The 22,534-nt window shown below is 44.1% G+C and overlaps 1 protein-coding gene across 2 annotated transcripts in view; it reads right to left on the bottom strand.

Annotated features, from left to right (window-relative positions):
* Positions 1 to 816: 816 nt before the first annotated feature.
* Positions 817 to 22,534, bottom strand: part of CHST15 (carbohydrate sulfotransferase 15) — an 82,517-nt gene continuing 60,799 nt past the window's right edge. For both annotated transcript variants that reach the window (XM_090058065.1, XM_090058066.1), the window contains exons 6-8: positions 13,017 to 13,173; positions 4,386 to 4,533; positions 817 to 2,287 (exon numbers count right to left, since the gene is read on the bottom strand). In XM_090058065.1, coding sequence (XP_089914191.1) covers positions 2,097 to 2,287; positions 4,386 to 4,533; positions 13,017 to 13,173 — 496 coding nt within the window. In that variant the 3' untranslated portion in view covers positions 817 to 2,096. The remainder of the gene's footprint in view (positions 2,288 to 4,385; positions 4,534 to 13,016; positions 13,174 to 22,534) is intronic.

The following is a 22,534-nucleotide window of genomic DNA, read 5'->3' as shown; positions in this document are numbered from 1 at the left end:
CATACCAGAAGGTCAGAGTTGGTGTTATTGACAACTGAATGGAAACCTGTGACAGGCTAGCTCGATACAATGATCTTCCACTGAGAACCCTTGGAAAAGCTTTTGATATTTTTCATTCCCTTTCCCTGTCTCTGCAGTGCTGAATCTAATATAGAATGGGACCAGCCAAATTAATCACTGTGAACAGCATCTGTTGAAGGTTTATAGCTTTTTTCCCCAATCGCACATTGTAGCTGAATCTATTCCAATGTCTGCAACCTTATTAGTAATTTCTAAGGATAAACTAAATAGTTCCCGTGAACAAATTTCAATTTATAAGTGTCTGAAAACTCTTCCATATTTGTGGTGTGTAATCAGTTAGCTAAGCTGGTTTGGTTTCTGTCCCCTAATTGGATGACTGATTCTTTTATAAACCAGAGTTTTCCAAATTGTAAATAACCAATAATGCACTATTACCATGAATTCTCATATGAAAAATCACTTGTATGAACATTTATGAAATGTTCAGGACTTGTAAAAGTTCACAGTTCTGTCAATTTAGAGAACATTGGTGAACAGCAACTAATATCAGCCTGTACATGATATGTAGTGAATCAGTCCAACTACTTGTAAATATAATTGTCAATCTGCTTTTCAGAACTCAGCCAGCTGTATTAGGGACACAGCATAAAACAGAATGACAGCATACTGAATAAGGGCACAGAAAAGGTGGCCAGAATAGATTCTCTAAACTCTGGGGCATTGACATTAGTTGATACAATTTGGATCTGAAGAAACCATCTAGCCCTTGAAAATAAAGTACACAGAAGGAAGTGCTCGATGTTTATAATCCGGTATAGTTTATATATATAAAAAAAGGAAAAACAAAGTTACATTCTTAATAGCTTATGTTGAGCCAAATCCTGCCTTCATTGTAACTGGAAGCTAAATTTAGCCCTTTGTATTTTAAATAAAATGCTAGAAATATTATATATACATATATATCAGCTGTTTATGTATGCAATTTAACCATCTAAATCAAAGTTTTAAAATAACGCAACATTTTCCCAAAACACTCGAAATGACTTTTTTTCTCAGTGCATCTGAACTGACTTTGGACTTCATGCATACAAACTGCCTGAACAGAGAGAAACAAAGAAAGTGTGCAACTTCATTAGTATCTATCTTACTAGTATGCAGGGCGTTAAACCTGATGTGTGCTACTGTATGGCATTAATTTATTGACCAAGTTTTAAGATGGTTTCCAAGATGCACCATATTTCTTCATAACTAAATATTAAGTAATAATTCATGGAGCACCCAAGCCAAAGCCCACTGAAGTAAGCTTCTTATTGACATCAATGGAGTTTACATGAAGCCCCTTATTGTTTTGTTGGGAACATGTGTGATGATTCAAGTAAACAAAGAAAATGAGGAACTAAATGAAATGCATGAACTTGTGCTAAATCCTGGGCATAACTTTATTTGATTGAACATTTTGAAGTTACTGATTCTTGCATGGAATATCAATTCTCTCTCATAACTGTAGTGTCTGAGAATAAAGCTAAATTGGAGGGATTAATTAGGCATGGAATCATAAATGTAATTATCTATTTAAAAGTCACATGGCTTTGCCTTTATATATCAAACAAGCTACTTAGGGAGCTTAACTGAATTCAATCCAGAATTGGTTTTATTTTGACAATATCCACCTATCAGTTAAGTTTCAGTGGCTAAAGGATATTTTGAATGAATGACTTATCTTGAAAGTGGGAATTTACGTGTAATTTTAGGAGACCAATGCCAATCGTATTGAACTGTCTTAGAGAAGATTACATTTCAAAATCCCAGCAGACAATGTAAGGGAACTCCTTCATACCAATGCTATTTCTCCTCTGCTCTTTTGTTAGGGGGAAAAGAAGATGCAGGAGATTGATAAGAAGATGATTTACATTCTCCCACAGAAAATATGATATAGCCAGGGTGAGACACAACTCTCATCTCATTAGATTTACTTCTCTTTGGAATGGGTAAAATGTAAATACCCGTGCACAAAAATAGAATTTAAAAAAATAAAACTCCTTTGAGCACTGTATTTTCTGCACTGAATTTACTTATTATGTCTTTTTCCATAAAAAAGCATCATCAAAAAGAACTTGAGCCAGTTTTGTATTAAAAGGCCTATAGAAATCTCTTAGAATAGCCTTTGTTGTTGGTAGCATGGGTCCCAGACTTCGATCTTCAGGCCGTCTAGTGTTTGATGCAGGACTCTTGGTAATCAGGGCTTCTTGTTTCTCACTTAAAGGCCCTATGGTAAAGAGAACATTATTACTGTAATACATATTTCCCGAAATGTTCATGTTGAAGGCAAATGACTAAGTAAACAGATTTGTCAAGAAAAGATTAATGGAATGGGTGCTAGCAGAAATTATGCTTCAGAATATTGGATAGGGGTTTACTTTAGTAAAATAAATTACACTTAGGAGAATTTGTTTTCTTTTCTTATCAATTAATCATCTTTACAATAAGCAATATGAATCATTCTGGGAGGAAGAGATTTGATTTCTGGAAACAAACTGTGACAGTAAAAATAACCATTGTTGTGCACTCTTAGAGCTAAGGACAGAAATTACACACAAACTCGTAGGTGATCAGAAACTGGTGCAAATCTGTAACACAATAGAACTTCAGTGCATGTAAACTACTTTCAAAATGGCCAAAACTGATTTAAGATAAACCAGGATGGATGCAGTATTAGACTTAACAGATTTGGGTCAAATTGCTTTATTGAACATCTGTCCCAAATCCCATCCAGATTCAAGTTAACTCACAGTCCCCCCAGCATCCCAAGATGCTTTGCACCTTCCCTACAAACCATCCCTCACAGGGTGGGCAGGCTAGCCTTGGCCCAAACGGTCTGCTCCAACTGTGCAGGGAGGTGTGCTCTGGTACCCCCAGGTTTTTGGTCTGGGCCACTGCAGGCATGTGACTGCATTTCTGGAATCAAAAGCAAATCTCCGTTTACTTGCTTATTGGTTCAATCTATGCAGTTTAGACTAACCTGCAAAGATTGAATTGATTCAGCCTTGGGTTTTTTGTACTGTTGACTGTCTGTACTTAGCCTTGGGTAAACCACTATTCCATTGTGTTCTCTTTGTTCAGTTGCCTGCTACTTGCAAGAGTGGCATTCAGGCAGGCATCCCTTGGGTATCAGTTTCATCATCTTTTTAAGAAACTCGGGGCCCTGGCACATGTTCAAATTGAAGATGGATAGAACTCAGCTATAAAGTTGTCATGCATTTTAAAGTACTAACTTTGTAACTACCTGGCTCTTTTTAGAGTTGGGTGGGTATTTTTATGGCATGATAACTGCTTTGCATGTGTGGCCAATCTAAATTTATTGTGCAATTTACCAGTTAACTGTGTAATATACTGAGTTTGTGGCAGAGGCCTCTAAGACCAGGCCTGAACTTGGGGGTGTCCCATTGTTTCTCGTGCTGAGTAATTCTCCTCTTGAATCAGAAACTCTTTGTTTTGGGCACTGTACAGCCTCCCCCAAACCGATCTGACTGAGATCTGAGTCTCCTATTGTGCCAGCTGGCACATGATAAGCCTCTATAAAGGAAACAGCTTTTCCTTTCAAATGGTACTTGTGAACTGCATGCCCAGCATATGGTCTTCCCATATGCACACCTTTTGTTTGGAGATGTAGTGTATACCTCTGTTGTATCAAACATGCCAGCACTAAGTTTAAAGGCCAAACATTTTACAGTGCAACTTGAATAGGCAGCGCAGTTGCCAGATTCTTTATCTGTTCAGTCTTATAAATTAAGGTCCTCCTACCATCTAAACCAGTGTTTGGATCAACCAGAATATGTCATAGCCAAATTTCCATCCCCAAATCAACACTGGGCATCATTCAATCTGCCAATTTTGTTCTCAGGATTAGCAACAGCTGTCTTACTTAACAACAGTCAAAATGCTATTCCCCAAAAGACTAGAAACAGTGCCTTTTACAATGCTCAGATTTAGATTCTGGATTGCTTTGAGCTGGCAATGAAGCATACCATGGCAGCATTTAAACCAGGCTATTTAGGCAAGCTCAAGGCAAGCTCTTAGTCCTCCTGGTACAGTCCATGAGAAAACAAGATTCAAATGAGTTCAGTAGAAGCAGGATCAGGCTCCATATGGGAAAACATATCCCTGAAACTTCATACTTATGATTTTCTTTTTAAATCTAATTATTCATTTGTATATGATCTTCCCACACTCTCTTCTCAAATAAACCTGCCATTGAAAACAGCGATTTTTTTTTCTGGGTCAGTGCTATAGGACTAGCATCACTGTCAGCAATATACTCAAATTTTATATGCTGTCTCCTTCAAAAAAAGCCATGCGATGCCTACCTAAATCCAGAAACTGGAAGACCATGTGCATAGTGTATTTGACATTGGATGCATGATCCTCTAAGCGGAGAACTAGAATCTGATCTTTGTCAAAGACAGTCAGCCAGTCCAAGAGATATACAACATAAAGGCCAACCTGTAGCCTCACCTGAAAAAACAAAAAAAAATAAATTAATTCATTTATGGTAACTTATGCTGGAATAAAATGAGCATCCAATCCTCCCTCTCCTTCTAGAGAAAATGCAAACTAAGGTTTGCCTTCCTATGAGGAAGACTTTTAAAATAAGATGTCTGCAAAAGAGGAAATCTTTATCATGCAAGACTTGGGCACTGAGTAGCCATATTGCAAGTGGCTCACTGAAGTCAAAGTCCAACCCTTCAGCAGTGCATCCCAATACTGGTAAAATGTATATCCAAATTTAGTAAGGGCCCACTCCAATACTTTTAGGGCCAAATGCTATGAACTGCTGAGAATTCTGACACTCAAACGTTGAAACAAACTGGACCAGTCTCAGACTGAAAGCTAAACCCATAAATAAGTACACTCAGCTCAGTACATTCAGAATGCTTAGCAACACTGAGAATTACCAAGTAGTGCAGAGCCCTATGCCTCCAAGAAGATGCTGTGAGTTTTGAGACTCTATTGTAGCCAGAAGTAATTACCAGAAGTAATTAAAGGCACAGACTAATATGCACACCTTTTGTTTTGGAGATGCAGTGTATACCTCTGTTGTATCAAACTTGCATTTTATAACCTTTTATCTACAGCAGTATCAATGACAATACACCTCAATAAAAACTCGTAATGTTATGATGTTTCTACTATCCTTTAATTGTTAAAGTTGTATGGAATGCATGACTTGCCATCAGGGATCTGTGTTTTCCATTTGCCATGGAAAAATGCAGATTTTCCCATTTTAAGAAAAAAATTGCTTTTCTCCTTTAAAGGAGAAAAATGTGGGAAACAGCAGGTTTTCCCTTGCAGGCTGGCAGAGTTTTAGCCTACAAGGGGCTGGGGGGAGTGGGAGGAGGGCAATCAGGCAGGGGATGCTATATGCATGTGTATATGCACACATGGACATGGCTTCCAGGTAGCATGGAAAGCAGCTCCCACAGCTCCCTGCAGGTAAGTCATTGGGGGGTGGGCGGCAGAGGCCTCCATAGTGAAAAAGGGAGGAAGTCAGTCTGGCAGAGCTGGGGATGCTCCCCAACCAGAGTGGTGCATGGGGCTTGGGGCCCAAGGCTGCGGTGGGAATGAACAGCCACAGGGCCCAGGCAGGGGGCAGGATGGAGCCACAGGTAGCTTGTCCTGGGGGGTAGTGGCTGGCTCCCCACCACTGCATATACTCCAGGGTGGGGGGCATGTGCCCCCCAGATTTGTGCACGGGGTGGGGTCAGATATGGGTTGTCCACTGCGGGCTCAGGGCTCCCCGCTCTGCTGTCCTCCCCCTGGGGGTGTGGCAGCATGGAGTTGTGTCCCCCACTGCTGCTGGGGAGGGTGGGGAGTGAGGGGCATCAGTAGAGCCAGGGAGCTTTGGGTCAAGAGTGAGGGGCACCGACAGGGATGTGGGGGCTATGGCTTGGGAGTGAGAGGCAATGCCATGGGCAGGGCACCGGCACATCAGAGTTGCTCAGCGCCACAAAGCAGAGAGGGGAGGTGGGACAGCCACAGCTCGCCCATCTTGGTGAACAAAGGGGGCAGGGGGAGCTCTGATTTTCCGTGATAAGAAAACCCAAAATCAAATACCAACATTTATAGGTATTTAGAATTATTTTAATGACTGAAGTTTCCAAATTGCTTTAAAATTGTAAATATATAGGTGTCAGTTGAACACAATGTTTATTGATATGTATAGTGGCATTTCATTTTAATTGCAGAAAAACACGGATTTGGGGGGGTTTACTCAGACAACTTGTGGATTTTTTTTTTTATCAGATAAGTTGTGATTTTTAAATAGAGAAAACCAGGTTCCCTGCTTATCATGGTACTTTTCAGCTTTTCAAGCCAATTGGTAGTCAGGAGACAGGAGGCAGAGCCCCACAACTGTACTTGAGTTAGTATTATACAGAGTACACCAGAAGTTGGTGCTGTACCTGGGTTAATAAGTGTGGCTTCTCAAGAGAGCTAATTATCTGATGCACAATGAGCGTCTGCAGGGGCAAATGTGGCTGTATCACTTTTGGTGCTGGGCAAGATCAGTATCTGAGCACAGTACTTCCTGGCACTGTGAAGACTCCCTGTATGCAAGCTAGTGCAGTCACAGTTAGCTCAGGATCTCTTTCCCTAGCACCATATTGTCATGCATGCACATCCAGTCTGTTAGCTTTTGTTCTGTACAGAATGATCACTGGGTACTGATTCAGTCCCACAAATGTCAAGAAGAAAACAGAAGTCACCAAGGTGTCACCAAGACGAGAGAGGAGTTGCATGCTACAGCCCTACCCCTATTAAGTGGTATTAAATATTACACACTGAACAGTGATGGGCAAAGTCTAAAACACCTAGGTTGTTAGTGGCACATCATTGAATCACTCAGAAGAATGGGTAAAGCATACTATACTGAGAGGCTGGCCTGAGTCTGATCTCTATATTTGCTCAGTTTTGCACAATAATTTGCCATGAGTGTTTCAGCAGCCAATCTGGGGTTCTTAAGGATGAGCATTGCTTTTCAATCTTTTTCAGAGGCAAAAATGAAGAACAGGGCCTGAAAACCTGGCCACAACTACTTTTCCTAAAAGAAGCTTGATGCATCTTGGGGTCACATTTTAGCTGAGAACTGACAAGAGCAGACAACAACAGCATCTGTGCTCTCTTTGTTGACTTCAGTAATAGAGTTATGACAAATACAGCTCAAGGAAGTCATGCTTTGTACTGTTTCCATTGCAGAGGAGCAGTGTTTAAAACTGAGTTACAAAATAATCTACCCAGCAACATGAAGAATGTCATCTGGAAGAAAATATTTGTTCATTTTGTTCGTTCCTCCAGGTACAGTCACATCATAGTTGATATTAAGCTAAAATTCTAAACCAGGAACACATCTGCAGTATTTTGGTATCTATTCTTATGAGACAATAAGAACAGAAACTATAATCTATGCCAACTGATTTGCATTCTATTTAAAGTTAGGAAAACCAATTTTCAGAAGTCTCTCTAAAAATGCACTTTCTATATGCGCATTTTGAGCACTTTACTTTTCATGCATAAGTTTTTAATTTGCAAGGAACCTTTGACTTGCACATACAAACAGAGCAGCTGTCTGCACTGCATTGTCCTTGGGCGCGCAGATTTGGAAGATGAACTGCATTTGCTTTGGAACTTTAAATCAAAGCTTTTGCCATCAAAGTTCAGTTCTTACTCTTGGCTCAGAAGTTATATGAAGTACTTCTTGGTGTAACTAGTTCCCCACAGTGCATTAACAACTTGCATTATTTGTATTGATTATCTGTACTGCAGTAATGCCAAGATGTAAAAATATAATTCTGGCCTCAATGTTTTAGACATCTCAGTCAGTAAAATACTGTTCCTGTCTGAAATATCCTTTCAATATAATGGTCATAGCTGCCTCAGAAGTTGGGAACGATACAAGTTTTAGAGTGTCCCATGCAACAAAATCATAAGATGATAGGAAAGTAGGGCTGAAAGAGACCTCAGGAGATCTAGTCTACTGCCCTGCTGTAGACACGGTCATTCCTGATTGAACCATCCCAGACAGTGTCTCTCTACCCTGTTCTTGAAATTTTCCAAGGACAGAGATTTCACAACTTCTTCAGGTAACCTGTTCCAATGTTTAACCTGATGTACAGACACCATGCAACAATTTAGGGGAAGTAAGTGGACTGCCTCTATCTCTCAAAACCACCAGTTTTAATTTTTTTTTTAATTATTGGCCTCATATATAGCATTACTAGTACTACTAGAACTGGGTTAGATAAGAGCTTCTTTTTGATAAGCCCTATAGAGTCAAGTCACTAACTTGTTCTCCTCCTAAATGCAAATAACTACGATGTCATTGGGATAATGGAGACCTGGTGGGACTCCACCCATGACTGGACCATGGGTATAAACGGCTATACCCTGTACAGGAGGGTTCGAGTGGACAAATGGGGCAGGGGCATAGCTCTCTATGTCAAGGAAAGCTATGCATCTCTGCAAGCTGACATTGGCACCCACGGTGGATGACTTGAGACCCTCTGGGTTAAAATACGTGGGGAACATGGCGCAGGGGATACTATGGTGGGGGGTCTACTACAGACCCCCTACCCAGAGTCAAGACCTCGACCAGGAGTTTACCAGGGAATTGGCTGAGGCCGCACAATCCCAGTGTACGGTTGTCATGGGAGACTTTAACTACCCAGACATCTCGTGGGAGAAGCACTCGGCCAAATCCGAGCAGTCGCAAAGCTTTCTCTCGTGTGGATGACCTCTATCTGATGCAGGAAGTCTACGGGCTAACAAGAGGTGTAGCGCTGCTTGACCTTGTACTGGCAACCAGGGATGACCTAATTGGCAACCTAACAATCGAAGGGAAGCTGGGTAACAGTGATCATGAAATGATCACCTTCACCATCTGCCATAAAGCTGGCAAGTCAGTCAGTTGTACAGAAGTCCTCAACTTCAGGAAAGCTGACTCTGACAAGCTAAGGAGGCTTGTCAGAGAGGCCCTAAAAGGGCCCAATGGAGAAGGGAGTTCAGGATGAGTGGTTGTTTCTCAAGGGAGCAATCCTGGATGCGGAAGCAAAGTCCATCCTGTCTTGGAGGAAAGGCAGCAAAAGGGTATAGCAGCTCCCTTGACTCTCCAGGGAACTGGTGGACCTCCTGAGTCTTAAAAGGAAGACCTACAAAGGATGGAGGACTAGAACCACCACCAAGGAGGAATACTCTGCTTTAGTCTGGACTTGCAGAGAGCAAATCAGGAAAGCCAAGGTTGTGATGGAACTCCAGCTACCTACAAATATCAAGGAAAATAAAACGTCCTTTTTTAGATACGTGGGGAGCCGGAGGAAAAACAAGGGCAACACTGGACCCCTGCTAAACCAGATGGGGCAACTGACAACTGATGCCCAGGAAAAAGCAAAATTGCTAAATGGGTATTTTGTGTCAGTTTTTCATCAGCCCCATGGGATGGCCCTGCCCACAAGGAGGCCCCGGCAAGGGAGATTCCTTGCCCTCCATCAAAGCTGACCTCATGAAGGAACACCTCAACAGGCTGGATACCTTCAAGTCAGCCAGGCCTGATGGGTTACACCCAAGGGTACTCAGGGAGCTGGCAAGCATCGTAGCTCAGCCCCTGGCACGGATCTTTGAGAGCTCTTGGTGCTCTGGTGAAGTGTCCGAAGATTGGAAGAGGGCCAATGTCGTGCCTATCTTCAAGAAAGGGAGGAAAGTAGATCCAGCAAACTACAGGCCCATCAGCCTGACCTCTATCCTGGGGAAGGTCTTGAAAAAGATTATGAAGGAGGTCATCCTTAACAGACGAGCTGAAGGCAATATCCTGAGGGATACCCAGCATGGGTTTGTTGCGGGTAGGAATTTCTTGACCAATCTCATTTCCTTTTATGACCAAGTGACTTATCACCTGGACAAGGGGGAAGAGATCGATGTCGTATACCTTGACTTCAAAAAAGCCTTCAATCTGGTATCCCGTGATCACCTCTTGGCTAAACTGGCAAACTGTGGCCTTGACGTCACCACGATCTGCTGGCTGGGGAACTGGCTCCGCGGTAGGATCTAGAGGGGGGTGGTTGACAGGAGTCAATCATCTTGGTGTGCTGTGACCAGTGGGGTCCCACAAGGCTCTGTCCTAGGGCCTATACTCTTTAACATCTTCATCAATGATGTAGACATTGATGTCAGAAGCGGACTGGCCAAGTTCGCCGACAACACCAAACTCTGGGGTAAAGCATCCACACCTGAGGACAGGAGGGTGATCCGGGAGGATCTGGACAGCCTCATGAAATGGGTGGACGAGAACCTGATGGTGTTCAACACCGAAAAATGCAAGGTCCTCCACCTTGGGAGGAAAAACCTGCAACATCCTTATGGGCTCGGTAGTGCTATGCTGGTTAGCACTACAGATGAAAGGGACTTGGGGGTCATGGTTGACCACAAGATGAACATGAGCCTTCAGTGTGATGCTGCGGCTAGTAAAGCAAGCAAAACACTAACTTGCATCCATAGATGCTTCTCAAGCAGATCCCGGGACGTCATTCTCCCCTTGTACTCAGGCTCGGTGAGGCCACAGCTGGAGTACTGCGTCCAGTTTTGGGCTCTGCAATTCAAAAAGGATGTGGAGAAGCTTGTGAGGGTGAAGAGGAGAGCCACACGCATGATCAGAGTACAGGAAAAAAGAGCTTATGATGAGAGGCTGAGAGCAATGGGGCTATTCAGCCTGGAAAAGCGCAGGCTCAGGGGTGATCTGGTGTCCACCTATAAATTTATCTGGGGTGCTCATCAGGATCTGGGGGAATAACTATTTACCAGAGCCCCCCAAGAGACAACAAGATCGAATGGTCACAAACTCCACTGTGACCGGTTCAGGCTGGACATACGAAAGAACTTCTTCACTGTCCGGGCCCCCAAGGTTTGGAACAGACTGCCACCTGAGGCGGTTCAAGCGCCCACTTTGAACGCCTTCAAGACACCATTTGGATGCTTATCTTGCTGGGATCCTGTGATCCCTGCTGACTTCTTGCCCCTAGGGCAGGGGGCTGGACTCAATGATCCTTCGGGGTTCCTTCCAGCCCAAATGTCTATGAAATCTATGAAATCACTATTATGTATCCCTCTTTCTCTCAAAATCTCAAAAGGATGCCATCAGGGGAATGAAGGACACGATGGCTACATCTGCTATGCTGTAGCTTGGGATACTGAATTTCAAAACACCCCACAATAGAAAATCTGAGGATTAGAATCTTTCAACATTCACTAAAACTTTAGTTCTCTTAGGACCACTATCATATGGATAACCATTTCCCTCTTAAAAAGACATGATATACAGGTGTATGTGTTGCCACACTAGTTCCAAATCTCCCTTTTGTGAAAGCCATTTGAAAGCAAATTCTTCCTATTCGGAAAGCCATTTGCTTTTCTTCTGTAACTAGTTTGACAAGGGCCCCACCATGACATCACACTCTCCAGTTTTAGTTTGACTGCCCTGGTTCTGGTTCCCTTGTTTGGTTAATATACTTTCCATTGTTTCCAAGTGAAGATAAATTGATCAACATCCTTTTCTGTATATGGTATTTTCTATCAGCAGCAGCAAGTTATATGATACTCATTTTTCTTAGCTCTTAGGAATACTCTTTTCTGTTATAGTCACATAACCTTGGATGTTAGCTCAGTGGCTAAGAGGAAACACCTGCTTTGCCATTATATAATAAATTACATGTGTACAGACTTTGTCCACCTGGCTTGCAAGCGAGCTGAAAAGTCCATTCAGGAGCATGGCTATAAGTCCATGCTTTTCACTACTAACACCTGTTAGTAGCTTCCTACCAACTGGAGAATTTTCAGAATCATCATCTTCAGAGCATTAGAGAGGGTTAAAACATGGGAAAAAAGATGATTCTGCAGTCATTTCGAGGGTGTTTGTACTGGTTACCGGGATATAGGAAGCTTAGTTTCCCATTAGGACATCCATGTCGGGAAGTGTAAACATAATGCATTTTATGCAAGGGAGATGCCTGGTAAATGCTGTTTTACAGCAGTCCACTTTCCACCTTGTTCAGGGGAGAGGAATTCTTCCAATCCTGGATAATCACAACAGCAATGTAAAAGAATGAAGCTTGAGTCAATGCCCACTGTGGTCATGGGAAGACCCTACTGATTGCTTTGGGCTTCATTTCAGGCCTCTTTTGTAAAATACTAAGCTATTTTATTAACTGAAGAAGTGATGACAAAATTATATTTACTGCATTCTGAAAACAGACAAGAGAAACATATCCTTTCTCACCTAAATCAGTAAAAAAAGGGTGCACTGAACTGCATAACACACATATGATAATGAAAAGTGGATGCCACAGAGGACCCGACACATCGCTCTGCAAAAGCCCATTTTTGCTCCTCAAGCAAAGTATGAAATCAAATATAAACTAAAAATGTGGACCTGAAACACTAACATTGGGATGTTTTTCTGTCGGCATTTTATGTAATAGCAGTGTCCATTTTCCACTGTGCACAGATAAAAAAATAAGAGTTGAATCTAAATTTCAGCAGCCTTTTTTTGTAGGAAAAAAATCAGATTATGTGTTCTTAAGCCAGTTTCTGAAAGGCATAGACCTTTACCAGTGCTTTACCAGTACGTTTTGGATAAATCTGCAAAAAGCTTACACGTTAAACTGTAATCTTTGCTAAATGTGCTCTTCATACTCTTGCACAATAGGAAGAACGTATTATTACTGTTGGCATTCATCAGGGAACAGACTGAAAAGACAGCTGAACAAGTACATCAGTTTTTACATGCACGAATATATTTTTATGTCATCCACTTTAAAAAGAAAAAGAAAATTGTTGGTAGTCACAAACCAAAACTATCTCTTGATGTTTATTTGCTCAGTACCCTGACATTTTAATAATCCTGATAAGTATGCCAGTGTTTAAACAAAGAATCAAATATTACTGCAAATACATACAGGCATGGCATTGTTAAGGGTGTTGTTGTAGACACAGGCTCTCAGTGAGTAATCCAGCATGCAATTTTCAAACAGCTGCAGTGATTCTGCCACTTTTTCATGAAAATCTTCTGCAGATTTATTAGCACTTGCAAAGTAGAGATAATCAGAGTACAATCTGTGAATGAAATACATGAGTAAATGACAACATTAAAGATGCCTTTGCATGATAATGAAAATTAGTCACATTAATAGAAAAAGAGAGGGTATGACTATAACATTTACTATTTTCAGCCTGTTTGAAATCGCACTGAAGTCAATAGCAGCCTTTCTATGGACTTTAATGAGTTTTGGCTCAGACACTGAGGATCCAATCCTGAGAGTTGCTAAACATCTTCCACGCTCATTAAAGTCTGCATCCCCCAGGATCAGGCTTTATTCTCATAACTGAGAATAAAGTTCTCACCCCTTCTCTGCCCTGCCTCCCAAGACAAACTTTTGAACGATGTCTATATATTTTGTATAAATTACATTTCTGTTATAATAATGCTTATAAGCCCCAAACAGATTTTAGGATAACTTTGTGCTAGGCTCCTAACATAGGAGCCAATCCCTGTCTTTAAATAGACAAGGATGGACAAAGAGTGAGAGGGAAGACAGAGGAACAGAAAGTGATTTTTCTAAGATCACCTAATTGGGCAGTAGCAGAGCTGGGAAGAGAACCCAGGTTGTCTGAGTCCTATTCAAGAGGTCCATCCCCTCTTCCATGCTGTTTTTTATGTAAAGTTTCTGATTTGAGGCCTTGTTTTAAAACATTATTATAACAACCTTGCTGAAGTAAAAACAACACGGTGAACTGTATTATGCCATAATATCAACTTTAGCCATCCTTATCCAAGTGCCTCTCATTCATTTCAATAGGAGTGTTACCTGGGCATGGATGACAGGATTTAGGCCCCATACATACATCTGGTGTTAACAGTGTAGATAATCACGTTACACTCTGTTGCTTTGCTGCTGCTAACTAGACACTGCAGCAATTGGAATTTGCACATAGTAATTTTTAATAATGGTAGATGTGGGAATGTATACTCTCATTTCAAATATGAAATATTTGTGCAAATCATTTAAAATGTTTATAGTTGCCTAAATGTTACAAGACAGAGACGATGAAGTCTGGTTTCCTTGGGGAGGGAGGGAAAATGGAAAAATGGAAGATTTACTTTTGCATAACTCCCTGCTTAACTCATCCTGACATCATACAGATTCTAAAGAAACGTAAGAGAAATGTCATGAAGGGGCACAGCACAGCATAGTTTGCCATCCCTTGACTGAGGGTCTGTAAGTGATTTTTGCTTGTTTTGGGCTCATGAGTTATATTCAGGGTCCTCATAATTCTGCAGCACTCTTGTCGAGAGTCCTGTTCATTTTGGTGGGTGTCAATCGTGGCCAAACTGTGGGACATATGTCATAAGTGGCACAGGTGGTCTGTGTGTGTGACATGGCAGACCACAGAGGGGACAGGCATCACAGTGGCAGATAGAGCTGGGAGCAGAAAGCAAAGCAGCGCATCAGGCAGAGAGCATAGGGCAGGACCAGAAAACAAAGCAGCAGATTGGGAAGGGGAAGGAGAATGGAGTGGAACTCAGGGGTTGTACAGGGGTAATTTGTAGCATGCCTGCTGAAAAATTTGGCCCCACTGGACTTAATAACTGTTCACCAATACTAATGGGAGTTTCACAGTTGGGCCCTTCACTGGCAATGTCAGGAAGGATTTATATATATGTGGTAATAATAGGCCAGCAAAAGATAACCTTTAGCTCTGTCAGTTTCCAGAGACTCAACTACAGAATCCTGTTTTTTCCCTAATCTTTGTTCACCTCCGAGCCTGCCACCTCTTCTAGGAGACTGCGGAGAACTTCAAGAGAGAAACAGAATTTGTTTCTGAGTACATAAGGCAGCTAGAGATGGCTACTATTATACTTCTGCTCCTTAGCAAAATTTCATATGTACAATGACTTCTTTATGAGATTTATCTGAATAAAGCATGTATGATCAGGTCTGAGTTGTTTCCATCCTCTGTTAACGCAGTAAAATAAAATTGGTTTAAATACATTACTGAAGTTACTACTACTGTAGTTTGTAGCAATATACTGGTGTAACGTACAGAACACAGTCATAGACCCATATAATAATATGAATGTCTTTTTAAAAGCTGCTTTGATATTTCTTCATGGCCACCATCAATTATAAATCACACCCAATAAATATCTGTTTTGTCTATAAGAACTACTGAAGCTTAAGAATATCAGTCTCTGCTACAAAACTATCTTTTTTAAGGGAATCATATAGTTACAAGTTGGAAACAATCTTAATTATGTTTCACATGCCCATTATTCCAATTCAGGAGGGGAACAGTCAGTTCTCCTTTAAAGATATGTGTTGGAAAATTCCGTCACAATAGAAAAGAAAATAATAAGCTTTTAGCAGAAAGGTCTAATTGCCCATGCTAAAATGATTCTTGCCAGCTCAATTTCTCTTACTTAGTATAGGGTCTGGGGGAGAGGGGATGGCTCTGTCTACTCTTGCCCATCACAGAGGTGAGGAGGGAAATACCGGCTTACTCCCCACACCTACAGAAGAAACCTGATATGGGAAAAAGATGCAAAGATATTAGAGGTGTATTGATATATCAGTTGCCTATTGGATCAGCACTGATAAAAGAGGTAAATGGCACTATCGACCGTTGGCTTCATTTGGCCGTTAGAGCCGATAATGTTTGCCGATAATTATGCCTTCTAACCAGAGCCCTGAACAGCTGAGTTCCCTCTCCCCCATGCGGCTGGGGTCCCCAGATACCTGACTTTCCTCAGAAAATGGGTTTCCCCTTAAAGGCAGGCAGCATTCTAGCCTACAAGGGGTCCTGCTTGGGGCTGCTGGGAGCGAGATGCAGAGGATACTGCATGCATGTGTGCAGCTGCATGCACGCACATGGTCAGGAATACAGCTGGGCAGCATGGAGAGCAGCTGCCTGCAGGTAAGTCTATGGAGGGGAAGGGGCATGAGGAAGGAATGGGGGTGGGGTCAAATTAAGGCCCCCATGGTGAGGGAGTAGGGCAGGGGCTGGGGACACTGCCCAGCCAGGGTGGTGCAAGGGACCTAAGGCCAGGGCAGGGAGTAGGATGGAGCCTTGGGCAGCTCATTCAGGTGTAGGGAGGTTGCTCCCTGCCACTGCACGCACCCCCTGGGAGAGGCATGTGCCACCCCCCCAACCCCCAGGTTTTGCATGTGGTGGGTGCAAGCTGCTCACTGTGGGCTTGGAGCAATCCACTCTGCTGCCTTTCCCTCAGGAGCCCTGCACTGGCCGCATGCTCCCTGGCTGCCTGGCAGCAATGAGAGTTGTGAGTTGTGCCTTCCACTGCTGGCAGACAGGGGGCACGTGGTTGGTGCAGGGTTCCTGGGGCAAAGGCAGCAGAGCAGAGAGCTCTGAACCCACAGCAGGCAGCCCGTATCCACCCTTGCCCTGCTCAGCTCTGCTCCACTTAAAAGTGTCCCTGTGCTTAAAAATGTAGCCGCAGCACGTGGAAATAATGCTCATTCAACAGCCCCCACTGCCATATTTAAGTGTCAGGACACTGATACATGTGATGCAGGAGGCTGCTGGAATGTGACAAAAAAGGGTTTATTTACGCCTTGCATTTTAAAATAAATCAGTTATTGGATTGGCATCAGTCAATATGATTGGTTAATATTTGGCTATCAGTATCAGCCAAAAAAATCCTTATTGGTGCACCCCTAAAATATATAGGTTATATTTTTCCTTGGGTCTTACAGCCCTGTAGGATTAGGCCAGAGCCTGCCCCTATATAAACCATTTAGTTTAATTTGATTTTAAAAAGGAAAGAGGATTGTGGTAATTGTTTTAAATAACCTGAAGTGGTGTGGAAGGTGCCAACTATGGACATTTGGCTGATGAAATCAGGAAAGGAAATGTATGCACCTCTCAGCCCATATTCACTGATGATAAACAGCCACTAAGTATTTGGCTCTCCCTAATATTTTGCTCTCTGAGGGAACCATCTGTCCTGGTGTATATAGCAGGACTGGCTATGACAGTGAAAAATATAAGAAAAAGATGGGGAGAAGCTGAGGAGCTGACTGAGTTGAGTGAAACGTGGCAGCCATTAAATACCTCCCTTGCAGAAGAGCATGAACATATGAAGGCTGTAACAAGAAGCAAAAAATGAAAATCAGGCTTGCACTGTATGTCTTGGGGGACACAGAATCAGGCCGAGAGCTCTCACCATTTAAGGCATAGGAGGATAACAGACAGTAGAAGTGGGAACCATGCCAGCAGGAAGCATTTTCGGAATGGGTGGGGGCTTCAATTTGGTTTAAAGCTTTTTCTGTTTATTTTTTTAACCTGAAAAAAACCTGCTGACACCTTATGAAAACCATCGTACTTAGACAGATTTCTCTGCTGGGGCTTGCTTAGCTTTTCTGTATATGTTTCCACCTGTTTTTAGATTCTCCCAACATCTGCATGAAAATACAATCTTTGTTAATTACGATTTCAGCTGTGCCAGCTACTTGAAATCATTATCCTCAGTCACAATTCAGTAAGGTGACCACAATGGCGATATTACCAATACCGAGTGTGGAACAAGTCAACCCTGATTTAAGCAGGTGCAACTGCCATCAAAGGCTGCCGGACTGTTTCAGATCTCAGCGGACCTAGACATGGGATGTCACCCTGCTCACGTCAGTGCCGGTTTTCCCAATTACTTCAGTGACTGCAGAATCAGCCCTAAATGCAAAATGACACTGCTGGAGTTGCTAATTCATTGCTGGCCACAGGGTAGGGGGCCACTGTGCTGACAGTTGCCCTATCTGGTTCCCTGGTGGGACTAGGGAATAGTAGGGGAAAAGCCTGAATGCAGGAGCACATTGGTCATACCTTTTATCACAAACCTTCTCTGAACCAACACACTCCAGAACGCCCCCTGCAACAGGGACCCTTCTGATAAGGACCATTTATCCCTTAAATATTCCCTAGGGGAATATACAGCTGCTTTGCTGCACCATGCACTGGCTATACTGCTGCAAAAGGACTGCAGCACAACTGTAAATCAGATCGTTACACTTTATACTATTCCAAGGAGTGTGCTCCACCTGCAGCTCACGAAGCCCAAATTAATGGCCTGCCATCTAACACCATGTGGGGCTCATCCAGAGGAGTGTTCATGAACCTCTTGCCCTGCCTCAAACCCTTTGAGACCAGGCAAGAGGCATATGTGGGAATGAAAAAGTGCTCCCCGCACTGCAAACTTGCAGCGCGGGGAGACAATTAGACCCCTGGATATCCAGGGGTCTAAAAAAACTGAAGTTTAAAAAAGTGGGGCAGGGCACGGTCCCGAACTGTGCCCTGAAGCAACTAGAGGCTGGGTCCTCCACGGAGATGATGTGGCTGCCAAAGCATCTGTATGGTTGGCCCCTCGCCCTAGTGCTGAAACATGTGGCCTGCCCAAGGAGGGCAGGCAGCTGCTTCAGCACCGGAGCTCCTGACCCCCGCCGGCCCTCCGATCACTTTCCTGCCCGGCCCCATCCCCCCACCCCAGCACCCCAACAGTTTAAAACAAAACAAAAAACCCCAGCGCTTACAGGCAGTTCCAGCTGCCGTCTAGCTTACTGGGGCCCTGCCCACACAGCACAGCAGAGAGACAGCCCCAGCCCCCCCTCCTGCCTTCTGCTGCCTGGGGGCACTCTGCCAGGAGGCCCTGGAGCCCTCCTGGGGTAAGCAGAGGCCTTTTTTTGGTTTTTTGCTCCTTTTTCTTTTTAAAGTGATGGTGCCTGGGGTTGGGGGGGCAGCCATGGGGGCCTGGGGGTGCAAGTGGGGGATGTGGTCAGGTGGGGCAGCCATTGGCGGGTCTGGGGGAGCATGGGGGGTGAGGCAGCCATCAAGGGGGCTGCAGCAGCTGGCGGGGGATGGGGCCAGATGGGGCAGCAGTCGGGGGGCTGGGATGGGGCATGTGGGCCTTGCAGGTGGGGGTAGTAGCCCCTGTGGGGGGAAGAGGCAGCCATCAAGGAGGCTGCAGCAGCTGGCGGGGGATGGGGCCAGATGGGGCAGCAGTCAGGGGGCTGGAATGGGGCATGTGGGCCTTGCAGGTGGGGGTGGTAGCCCCTGTGGGGGGCATTGGTTGGGGGACCATAACCTCTGTGGGGGGGATGTAACCCCTGTGGGAGGGTAGCAAAATATGTATTCATGTTTCATGAATTCATGAATACATGTATTTAGAGTTCACTTTATTATTATGATGGAGACACTGGTAGGCTTCCACATTGCTTTAACACTGTAGATATATCAATAAAACACTGCCTAACTGAACACTGTCTCTGTCTCTCTCACTCTCTTTCTTTATAGTGATTTTTCATTTTACTTGTGGAGGAACCTGGATTTTGGGGTATTTTACAGAGCGACTTTGGGATTTTTTTTAATCAGGGATTTTTCAGTTTTCCAATAGGGAACACTAGAATTCCTGCTAGGGAGGCCAGTGGCAGGACCCTGCCTGCTCAGAGCTGGCACCTTGCACCCAGCTGGCTGTGGCTGACCTCCTGGCCAAATGAGGCCAGGAGGACATGCTTTGACAGTTCAAAACAGGTCACCACACCCAGAACAACTTCCGGGCAACAGCTGCCTACATGGCCAGGCAGGGGGCACGCATGGCAGTAGTGCCGCACAGAGGCCAGCCCTGCAACCACAGCCCATTGGCAGCTGGCCCAGAGGGGCAGATGCCTCTACTGGCTGTGCAGCTCCCTTCTGGGTCTGGCAGGTGTGCAACAGGTCACAGCCAAGCAGCAGCCCCCACTGCCAGACTGCTGCAGTGGGCAGAGGATGCAGGAAACTCTCAAGGCTGCTTCAGCAGTCCAGCTGGCACAAGAGGTAGTGTCCCCAGGTACCAGTTGGCTTGGCCCCAGAAGCTCCTGAGACTGAGTAGCCCTGAGCTACTTGCCAGGGCAGCTTTTTGTACTGCTGGGGCCAGGACAGGGCAGCTTTTTATACTTGTGGGGACAGCACAGGTGCTGGCCCTCAGCTCTAGCTCTCCCTGGCTGCAGATCCGGGAGGAGCCAGGCAAGCTTATTTTGCCCCAAGTGGCACAATTTGCTCCACAACAAAGTGCATGTCCAAGCACATGCGCTGATCCAAAAAGCCCTGGCTCAAATTTGCGCCACTTCTATTTGAGTTGCTACAAGTGCACATGCTTGCATGTGTGGACGCGCCTGTCCTGTCTGAGCTCACCGACACATCAGCACAAGTTCTGGCTGGAGCCACTGCTTTTGCACAGCTCTAGACTCCTTTTGTGGGTGTGAACACCAGTGCTGCCTGTCCCCTGAGTCTGGCAGCAGAGAAGCAAAGAGGGGATAAGAAGCAGTGTTATTCATTTCCCGGGCTCTGGAGCTGCGTGAAAGTGCTGACAACTGGTGGGCTCAGAGAGTGGACCACACAGGCCGAACTCTGCCAATGCCTTTCTATGTGACCCTTGACCCACTTCCGATTTTAAGGTTTGGCCCACTTCTAAAGAAAAATGTTGAGCACCACTGACTTGCACCAGTGCACAGAACAGTACTATCTAGACCAATGGAACTACATCTTTACACTGGGGCTACATCTGCTCCTATGATTTCATGTATGGCCTGAACAACAAAGGCAAACGAAATTATAAACACAAAGAAACTGATTTCCTACCAATACAGCTAGGGAGCTGGACTCACTTATCTCACTCATATTACCGCTGGCAAAGCACAACACCCATATTATAGAAGGCGGCTAAAATAATCAGAGAATTCCTGGATGAGTTACATGAGGGAGCCACTTCAACCAGCTCTTGCATAAAATTACCATATGTTAACTTCTGAGGTCAGGAGACATATTTTAAAAGTTGAAAAATGTATTTTCTGATACTGGGGATGGGAAGAGCTGGCAGGGCTCCTCGCTGCACACAGACAGGGATGAGCATCTCTGGCAGCCCTTGTCCTGCCAAGTCCAGATGCCAGGAAATCTAATCAGGGAACACCCACGCAGCAGATGCCAGGCAACCAAACCCAGGGAAATCTGATTGAGTGGGCCAGTCTCAGGAGTGAGTCTGATGAGGACCTCTCTGGCTAAATTTTTCTGCCACCAGAAAGTATGAGAGCAGAACGGAAATGATTATCTGTGACCTGAATCTCAGTTTTGTGGTTCCACCCTTCTCTGCCAGTGGAAGAGGATGGATACACATGACCTGCTTGCTTAGGAAACCTTTAAAACACTTATTCAGGGCACAATATTATACTCAGTCAATCCAAACAGTAGGGGACCAAGAGTAGGACTTCATTAGCAACAAAACAAAAACAAAAAAAAAGACTCTGCCTCCCCTGACTGGCTGTTTTTCACCTATTATCTTCTCACCCCAGATTTAGTCTTGATGGGTGTTTCTAGACGTGCTCTGGGAGGCAAGGGGGAAACTTTAATTAGCGAGCTGCGCTCATTACAAGCACCCAAGCATCATGGATATCAGCATCCCTGTGCTGAAGAATAGTGGCAGGGCACTTTGAACTAAAGCTCGTTGAATGAGCATTGGTTTTCCAGCACATCAGAGCAGCCTTGCGGAAGGCCAATTGAAGACAGAAAAAGTGCAGTGGGGAGGAAGGGAGGAGAAAGGGAAGTAAAGTCTCTTGTGTTCAAAGGAGTTTTAGGCTCCCACAAGCCTTTTAAGTGCATTTTATGTGAACCAGGGCAGGAGGAGGTAGTGATACAGGATTCTATAAAGAAGTGTGTCCATGATCCTAAACTGTCATAGCCTGGCCCCATTTTAGATACCTTCTTAAGGAGAATGTGCTTTATCTTTGATTCTGTGTGTTAGGCCAGAAATGTCAAAAGATGGAGAAAGGGAAAACTAACATACATACCTTCTATTGCCACAAAGCACACAAAAAGGAAAGAAAGAAGGAAAAAAACAACAAGCCAAACACCACTGTAGATTGTTAGCTCATGTGCATATACATGGAATTAAAGGCATCCCACAGAGGTGTGGCTTTTCACAAGCTTAAAGCACCCATAAGAAACTGGTCCCAGCAGCATGGCCTTCAGAACCCCAATGAATACTGTCTGTTCCTGTGTGCACATCTTAAGTCTCCCTGAAGGATGGCAATTCTCCAGTCTGCAGCTGATTGTACCGCCCTGAATTTGTATATTTGGCAAACTCGCCTGTTGCTATGCAGCTACACAGGGAAGAGCCATGCTGCCCAGCCTCATCCTGATTCACAGGGATGCTGAACTTTGGTTTTGGAAAGGACCACACCCTGGGAGAACGCAGTTCACAGAAATACCACTCCAGTTCCATTAGGGCCACAGCTGTCCAAAAGGATGGAGCAAAGGTAAAATATAAGTGGAAAAAAGGATGCTTGTGGCTAACAAACTGGAAAATAATTCAAGAACAGTTTATCTTTGGAAAAATAGAGCCCCTACAACACTGCCAAAGTCAGCAAAACCAAGGATGAGC

The sequence above is a fragment of the Crocodylus siamensis genome, chromosome 7 (assembly GCF_052110815.1).
Source record: "Crocodylus siamensis isolate JL-2025a chromosome 7, ASM5211081v1, whole genome shotgun sequence".
Lineage (NCBI taxonomy): Eukaryota > Metazoa > Chordata > Crocodylia > Crocodylidae > Crocodylus > Crocodylus siamensis.
This window is presented reverse-complemented; position numbering and strand designations above follow the sequence as displayed.